Source organism: Aethalodelphis obliquidens, unplaced genomic scaffold, assembly GCF_003676395.1.
Source record: "Aethalodelphis obliquidens isolate GAN/ISIS:26980383/991018 unplaced genomic scaffold, ASM367639v1 scaffold7, whole genome shotgun sequence".
Lineage (NCBI taxonomy): Eukaryota > Metazoa > Chordata > Mammalia > Artiodactyla > Delphinidae > Aethalodelphis > Aethalodelphis obliquidens.
Window position 1 is genome coordinate 909,459 of NW_020837951.1, and position 7,984 is coordinate 917,442.

Sequence of the window (7,984 nt, forward strand, 5' to 3'; positions counted from 1 at the left end):
CATGGTGTCCCTCCCAGGTTTCCGAAGGCCCCCCCCCCACGCCTCCGAAAGTCTCCGTCCCGCGTGCCACCCACTCCCCCGCACAAAGAATGAGGCAGCAATGGCTACATTCGAGTTTTATTTTCCTTGGTTCGAAAGCGCTCGCCCTCTGGAAATAATCCCGGCCCAGGGTCCTTCCTGGAGGGCCGGCCCTCAGGCGCGGGGCAGAAGGCGGAGGCACCCAGGCCGGGGGGCGCGGCGGCCAGTTTGGGAGGCCGCGAAGGCGGGTGGGGCAAGCGGGGCGCGTGGCCGGTGCAAATGCTCGGAGCCGAGGTGGGCGCACAGGCATTTAGGGGAGGGAGATGGGCGCGGGTGCACGGTCAGGGGCGAGGGCCGGGAACAGAGGCGGGGTTTTGGGGGGGGAGGTCCACAATTTAATTCAGTCGATGCCCCACCTGGCCCCAATGGGGGACTGGGGGCTACAGGAGGGCCCTTCCGGGCTCCCGGCCTTGCCCCCTCTCTAGGTTACTCGCCATCCTTGGAGCCCGGGCCAGGGCCAGCGGGCACCCCGGGGTAGGGCGGGGAAGGACGGACACTCGAGCGTGCGCTCCCGAGGGCCGGAGCCGGGCCCCCTGGCCGCACCACAGGGCACGGCTAGAGCGAGCGTTCGGGGGCGTTTGTTTAATCGCGCCCCCACCCCTCCGGTGGACCACCGCCCTGGCGAACCTGCTCCCATCCACGCTTTCCCCGCCCTGCTCCAAACTGGGAACGCCCCTCTTCTTTGGTCCTCCCTGTGCCTAGGAATAGGGTCCCTGCTGGACGGCCTCCTCGGCCCCTCCCGCAAATCCATCCTGTGCACCTGCTTCCTGCCTCCCTGTATACCTGCTTCCTGCCTCCCTGTGTGGTTAGGGCCTGCGCTGCCGTTTGCACCCCGGGTCTGCCGTGGCACACGCCTAGGGCCATCCTGTCGGGTGAGGGCAGGCAGCCCGACTCACGCCCAGCCAGATCTCAGGTCTGGCCAGCGCCCCTACCCATACGTCCGCTCTGCTTCCCCCACCCAGGACTCCCTTCCCTCTGGCTGGGTGTCTTGCACCTTGGCTGAGGACCCCCGAGTACCCCTTCACTGCTGCTTGCCCAACCCCTGCAGCAGGGCGGGCAGCGCCGTCAGTTTGCCATGGTCCGGCACAGCAGGGATGGGGGCCAGCGGAGACACCACGCGCAGGTCCCCGCCGGCCCTGCCCATCAGGCCAGGACGTGCTTGGGATGCGGACACACCGAGGCCAATCAGGGTGTCCTCTAGAAGGGAAAGGCCTCTGAGCAGGACGCATCCCAGACCACAGGAGGCGGGTGGGGAGTGTGTTTAAAGGGACGGGACTAGGCTTTGGTCGACTCGGGCTCCTGGACCAGGGCGAGCCGGGGTTGGAGAGGTTCCAGGGAGGCCCTGCAGACGGACAGGGGTCGGACGAACCGATTATGCGCGGTGGGATCTGCAGCAGTGACCCCTCCGCGTAAAGGCAGGGCGGGCTGGTCCTCAGACCCACCCCGCCTCCCAGCGGGGAGCACCAAGCGGCCGAGGACCGGCCCTTGGGGAGGGCCGAAGGCGAGCTGGGGGAGAGGGAGCCGAGCTGGGGCTTGGGGGGGAAGGGGGTTCGCAGGAAGGCGGAGGGAAAGGCGGAGCCTGTGGAGAACGCAATGGGCCGGAGCTTTTGGCGAGCTGGGCGGGGCCTGAGTGGACTGGGCAGGGCTCGGGTGGACTGGATGGGGTTCAGGGTGGGCCCTGGGTGGACTGGGCGGGCCCCGGGCGCGCCCTCGCGGCTCACATAATGTCATCCAACAGGTTGGCACTGGCCACCCAGTCTAGCGCGCGTGGCTCGGAGGCGGCCATGATCATGCACATGAAGGGACGGCCTGTGCGCCGGTCCGTGGGGTAGATGGTGGTGGGTGTGAAGCGCCGGTTGGCTTCGACGAACTCGCAGAGCTGCTCGTAGACGCGCGGGAACTCGTGGCGTAGGAAGACGCCGCGGAGCCGCAGCTCTCGCTGGATGTGGATGAAGGCCACCTCGCGTGCTCGCCGGCCCGCCTCGCCGTCCTGGTCCAGGCCCGCAGTGCCGGGCGGCGGCGTCAGGATCAACGTCTCCATGTCGGGTTCGCGGCCCCGCGCCGGAGGCGGCCGTGCTGGGCTGCCGGCCGCCAGCGCCACTTTGGCGAACTTGCGCACCGTGGGTCCGGGGCTGCGCGGCGCGGGAGCTGGCCGGGCAGGGGCGCCGGGTGGCACAGCGCCGGGGCCCACGGCCACGGACACGCTGAGCAGGAAGCACTCCGCCGGCTCGTAGAGGCGGCCGGCGGCCGCCAGCTCCCGAGCATAGCTGCCCAGTGGCGCCGCGTGCATGGCCAGCTCGCGCAGCGACAGGTAGGTGGGCGACAGCAGCAGCCCCTCGAGGCCGAAGCGCAGGAAGTTGTCTGCGGAGCCGGGACTCGGGAAGCCCAGGAAGAGAACGCCGCGGCCGCGCGACAAGAAGCCGACGCGCGCGATGCGCGAGAAGGCGCGGTGCACTGGGCCGCTATCGCGGCAGAATTGCAACACGTGGCGGCACACGCTGCCCACGCGGCCGTACACGCAGCGCACCTTGTGCACGTCCCAATCCTCGCGGCGACAGAGGCGCGAGCAGTAGTAGGTGTAGCAGCTATGGCAGGACTTGAAGTAGAGGCAGGCGTTGAACATGGTCTCGGTGCGCCCGCAGCGCGCATTGGAGCACGTCATCAGGTCATCCTCGTCGGCGCTGGGCTCCGGGGACGCGTCGGCCGCCTGACCCGGGCCCGCGGGCTCCTCAGCGCTGCCGGCAGACAGGGGTGGCGAGCGCGGTGCCCGCGTCGGGACCCCGGCGCCCGAGGGTCGCGAGTCTAGCAGGCGCCGCAGCTGGCGGCCCAGGCCGTCGGACGCGGGCTCGGGCGCTTGGCCGGCTGGGGGCCGCGAGTCGATGACCAGATCGGTGATGAGCTCGTCCAGCTGTTCGAGGCTGCGCTGGCGGCCAGAGGCGGGGCCATCGGGGACGGCGGGCGGAGGCGGCCGCGGGCGACTCCCCAGCAGCTCCCAGCTCCTGGCGCTCGGGCGCTCAGCCGCGCGCAGGTCGTTGTCGGTGATGGTGATCTCCGGCGTGACGTACCAGTTTCGGGCCAGGCCCTCGCCCATACGGCCCTTCTCCGACAGCGACGTCTCGGACAGCGACAGCGCCGCGTAGCGTCTGGGCGAGGTGGACAGGTTCACTATGACGGGCGGACGCCGGCCTTCGGGGGATGTGCCCCGCGGCTCCCGTGCCTCGCGCCCCAGCAGGTTCTCGTAGCTGCGGCCGCGGCCCAGTGGGTCTTCGCGGCGCGGCGCGGGCGCCAGGATGTTGTCCCAGGAGCGCGAGTAGTGGCGGCTGTCGGTCGCTAGCCGGGGTGGGCTGGTGCCAGTGCCGCCGTGCCACGAGGCGAGCAACGGGCCGGGGTCCGGGGGAGGAGGCGCCACCTGCAGGGTGCGGTAAGGCCTCGGGCCCCAGTCGCCCCAGGCCGGGCTGCTGCGCGGGTGTGGGTAAGTCCGCGTCAGGGCGTCTCGATTGCGGTACCGCCCGAAGTCCTCAGTGTAAAAGGGGCGGGCGGCGGGGTGAGCCCGGGGCTCTTCGGGGGCGTAGCGGGGGCCGCAGGGCGGGCCGTAGGCTCGGGGGGCCTCCCCGTAGTAGGAACGGGAGGGTGGTTCTTGGACGGGGAAGGTGCGAACTTCCCCCGCATAGTAGATGCCCCCGTGTCTTGGACTGGGCCCGGGTGGCTCTTCGGACAGAAAGGGCCTGGGGTAGTAGCTGTCGAAGGGCGGTCCAGGGCTGGCCATGAAGCCACCGGGGTGGCCCTCGGGTTCCTCGGTGTAGAAGAATTGGGTGGGGCCCGGCGGGGTGGTGAAGGGCAGACTCCGGCGCTCCGCGTAGTCTCGCGGCCCGAGAAGGGGCCCATCGCAGTACAGCGCCCGGGGGTCGGCGCAGTATGAGTCACTGGGGGTGGGGGTGAGCGAAAGTCCCACGTGGCGAGGCCCGGGCACCGTGAGGCCGTGGAGCTGCGGGGCGGCGCGGGGCCAGGGCGCGGTCTCGGTGGGCCCGCAGGGCCTCGAGCTCCGGGCGGCATGCTGCAGCACCGCGTCGTCGGGCTTGACGTCCAGGCGGCAGCGGACGTGGGGGGCCGGCCCCGCGGGTGGCTCGGCCGGCGCACAGCGGTTGGCGGCGGCGCACAGGGGCGCCATGCGGCCCGGGCCGCCCCGCTGAGGCTGCAGCTTGATGGGGTGCAGCTCGTTGGCGAGCGCGCGCAGCGCGGGGTACGCGGGCTCCCGGCGGGGCGATGCGTCGGCCGGCGCCGCCCGCTGGGCCTCCCGGCCTCGGCGCGGCGGCACAGGCGGCGAGGCGGGTGCGGGCGCCAGGCCCGGGGCCGCACGGGGTGCGCTCTTGGAGCGGGCGCGGCGCCGTGGCTCGCCGTCGCGGGATCGGGCGCGCGGCGCGGCGGGCTCCGGAGGCGGCGGCTCCGGACGGGCCTCCATGGCCTCCCGGTCCAGTGCCTCCAGGAAATCGAAACTGCGGCAGTGGCGCTTGTTGAAAGGCGCGGGCGCAGCAGGCCGGGCCATTGGGCGCTCACATGGCGGGGGCCTCGACACGGGCCCCGGGGCCGCCACCTTGATGTCCTGGTACACGGTCGACACCAGCAGGTCCGGCGGGTCCGTGCGGGTCATCTTAAAAGAGGCCTCCAGGCTGCAGCTCACTCGGCCTTTTGGGGCTTTCGCCCTGAGGGGAGACGCGGGTCAGGGCGGCCCCTCTGTAGCCCAGGCCCCGCTAACCCCCAGCGCTGGCCCGGCTTACCTGGGGCACAGTGGGCGGGGCAGCCCTGGCCACGGGCCTTGGCCGAGGCCGCAGGGACTTGCTCCATGCTGGCGTCAGAAGCACCTGCAGGAGGAAGCCAGCTGTCCGGCCACTCAGGTCCCGCCCCCTCATCCAGACCATCCTTTCTGTGCCACTTTCTGTTGGGATGAGGCGGGTCAGCCAGAACAGGGATGTCATTGCAGTGGTTCCCGAACTTCTGCGCCCACTAGTGACCACTGGGCAGGCTTGGGTAGACCCCCTTTCCTGGGACAGGCCAGCAGCCGGGTAGGAAGAGTGGGGGTGTGATCCCAGGACCACCACCGTGGTGCCCACTGCTGGAGCAACTGGGTACTCCTTTGGGGCCTTCACAGACTTCTTCACAGAGCAGGTGGCTGAAGCCCCCTCCTTAAGACCCAGTGCAGAGCGAGCCCTCCACTGCTGCAGTGTGAGGTCCCGGCCCCGGCCTTCAGCAGCTCCACTCAGTCACCTGATCGTCCCGCCCCACCTGCTGGCTAGGCTGGACAGGCAGGCCTCCCCCAGCGCTGTGTCAGGCCCCAGGTCCTGAAGCGGCCCCACCGGGTCCAGGCATCTCGGCTCGTGGACTTGCCGGCCCCACCCTCAACTCTCCGTGTGGCCCAGGCCAGAGTAATGCTTCCAAAGGTCACAGTGGACCCTAAAGCTCCCTTTCCTTGGCAGAAACATCCTTTGACTCTCCCTCATCTTGGGGTGGCGAAACCCACTAAGATCTTTGGGGCTGTCACGAAAAGCCCGGGAGAGCGACCCCCCATCTTTGCAGTGAGTGCACTGCAGCCGGCAACCGGGCCCTGGTTGCAGGACCACGTGGGGGCTTGTGACCAGGAGCTCAAGGCTGCCCCTGGGCCCCTGAGCAAAGCGCCAGGCCAGGAGGCTGCCAGCCGGGGAAGCAGGGCGGCGGGTGGGTAAAGCCCCCGCCGCCCCCGGTTCTCAGGCAGGCCCTCCCCACAGCCGCTCGGGAAGGTGCCATGGAAACCTGAGGTTCCGTGCCCCCGCATGCAGGCTGAGCTGGGGTCCAGCCCTCCGTACCAGGCTCACGTTCAGACCTGAGCCACCGGCTTCACTGGGTACCCAGAGCCTGGACAGGCTGGGAGGAGCTCAGACAGCGGTACAGGTCCCCACTTCCTCACACAGGCTGGGGGAGCGTGCTCCAGGGTGAGCTGGGTCCTCACCTGGTAGGACCTCTGGTCTGCTTGACCCTCTGTGTCCCGGGTGTGCCAGGGGCTTCCTGCCGGCAGGGCTGCCCTCCTGGGTCAAGGCCACCCAGGCCCAGTGCCTGCCCCCAGCTCGGCCTCAGGCGCACCCCAACTGCCCCTGGTTTGCAGGACCACCCCCTCCCACTCCCTTCCATCTTAAAGCTAGGCCGGAATTGGGGGCTGGATGACGGGGTGTGAGGCTCCGCCCCAGGGAGGTGACAGCCAGGCCTTGGTGCTGCTGTGATGAGGAGCTAAACCGGGCGACACCCCTGCCCGTGGGGATGGGACAGTCCGCCCTCGCCGGGGTCCTAGGCCTAATGAGCCCGGCGGGTGGCCTCCCCGCCAAGCAGCCCGGCCCCTGCCCCGAGCGCCCGGGTGGGGGGCCGGCGTCCTCCAGGGGCGGCACCCCCATCCTTGCAGGTGCCGCACCTGCGAAAGACCCGCGGGGCAGCGGCCTCGACCCCTTACCTGGGCGGTGCTCCCCCACCTTGCCCGGTGGGCTGCGCAGGCCCGGCGAGCTCTGCCGTCCCCCGCGCTGCCGCCGCGTCCCCGGCACCAGCAGAAGCTTCCAGGCAGCGGCGCGAGGCCGCCGGGCCGCTCAGTGCTGCCCCCAATGGCAACTGGCAGGACTGCACTTAAAGGGGCCGCGCCGTGGGCCGGGGACGCGTGTGCCCCGCTGGCTCCAGGTTGGGGCTGTGGCTGGGCGCGAGGTGACGGGCTCTCTGCAGCCTCAAGGGCAGGCCTGGGGTCTAACGAGGGGACCCGGGTCCAGGGGGCACCTGGCCGGTCCTGCCAGCCCCCATCTCCAGGACACCTGCCCAAGGGCAGCTGGTGGCCTGGCAGGCCTTGGCGCTGAAGCCTGGAGAAAGCCCAAGCCCTGGCCCGCACAGCAGACAACTCCCGGAATTCAAGCCTCGGTTCAGCCCGGGCAGGAGCAGATTGGCGGCTCCCCGCCCTGCTGGCCTCTGCGCTGCAGTGCTGGAGGTGCCAAGCCCTCCCCAGGTACCTGGGTCCAGATGGGCACCACCTGAGTGCCTGCAGCCTTCTGTCCCCAGGATGTCCAGCTTCCCCATGCAAGCGCACACCCTTGTGCTCCCCACCTCCAATGTCCAGAGGCTGCTGCTGCTGCTCTGGGCAGCTCTGCACACCCATGAACTGCACGGTGACAGCCTCCCTCCAGGCCCCTCCCACACACAATACTGAGCAGGAAATATTCTAGCTTGGCAGAGGGGCAGGTCACCTGGCAGAGGAGCAGGTCACCGATGCCCTTGGCTCCGAAGGCCGGGACCTGCCACACTGTGGGTCCGTCAGATGAGGGGCCCTGGGCAGTATGGTCAGTATGGTCCCCACATTAGCAGGTACTACAGGGACAGTCGACCTCACAAACTCTGGGCTAAAGGGAGCCCCTAAGGTATCTGGGGTCCAGCCCCCAACACCTGCCCACTGACCGATGGCCCACGGCCTCGTGGGTGCGAAGCTCTCTAGGCACGGCAACTGGGGAGGGGGAGGCCCAGCCACCAGGCCCCGCTTCCGCCTGCACGCCCTCGGAGGGAGCAGTCCTCTGGGCACCTGTGGGGTTGCGGGCGGGGCAGGGCCCTGCTGACAGCTGGCGGGGAGTGGCCTGTGGGGTTAGGGTTGGGTGTCAGGTGGGAGCAGGGACACACAGCTGCCCTCAGAGGGCTGGACCGGGCACACAGGATGGTGGCCGTGCTGGTCCCACCTGGATAGGGCATGGCACACGGAGGGCTGGGCCTGCTGGAGGCTTCCTACCCCCAAGGGTCGTCATCCCTCAGGGGAAAAGGGCTCCGGGGCCTGAAGGTAGGGTGCTAGGACCTTCCTGCCCACCCACGCCGACCGGGGGCTGGGGGCAGGTGGGCCCGTCCCAGCCGGGCAGGGGCCCCG

The 7,984-nt window shown here is 70.2% G+C and overlaps 1 protein-coding gene across 4 annotated transcripts; it reads right to left on the reverse strand.

The window, feature by feature from the left end:
• Positions 1-101: 101 nt before the first annotated feature.
• Positions 102-7,877, reverse strand: AJM1 (apical junction component 1 homolog). Of its 4 annotated transcripts, none has more exons than XM_027104245.1 (3): positions 7,531-7,877; positions 4,854-4,937; positions 102-4,778 (listed from the first exon to the last, which is right to left on the reverse strand). In XM_027104245.1, the coding sequence occupies exon 3, from the start codon at positions 4,724-4,726 to the stop codon at positions 1,796-1,798; it is 2,931 nt and encodes a 976-aa protein (XP_026960046.1). In that variant the 5' UTR covers positions 4,727-4,778; positions 4,854-4,937; positions 7,531-7,877; the 3' UTR covers positions 102-1,795. The 4 variants fall into 4 exon arrangements, with proteins under 4 accessions (XP_026960046.1, XP_026960045.1, XP_026960044.1 ...); XM_027104244.1 differs by having other exon boundaries at positions 4,854-5,011; XM_027104243.1 differs by having other exon boundaries at positions 4,854-5,011; positions 6,551-7,877.
• Between the last annotated feature and the right edge of the window lie 107 nt (positions 7,878-7,984).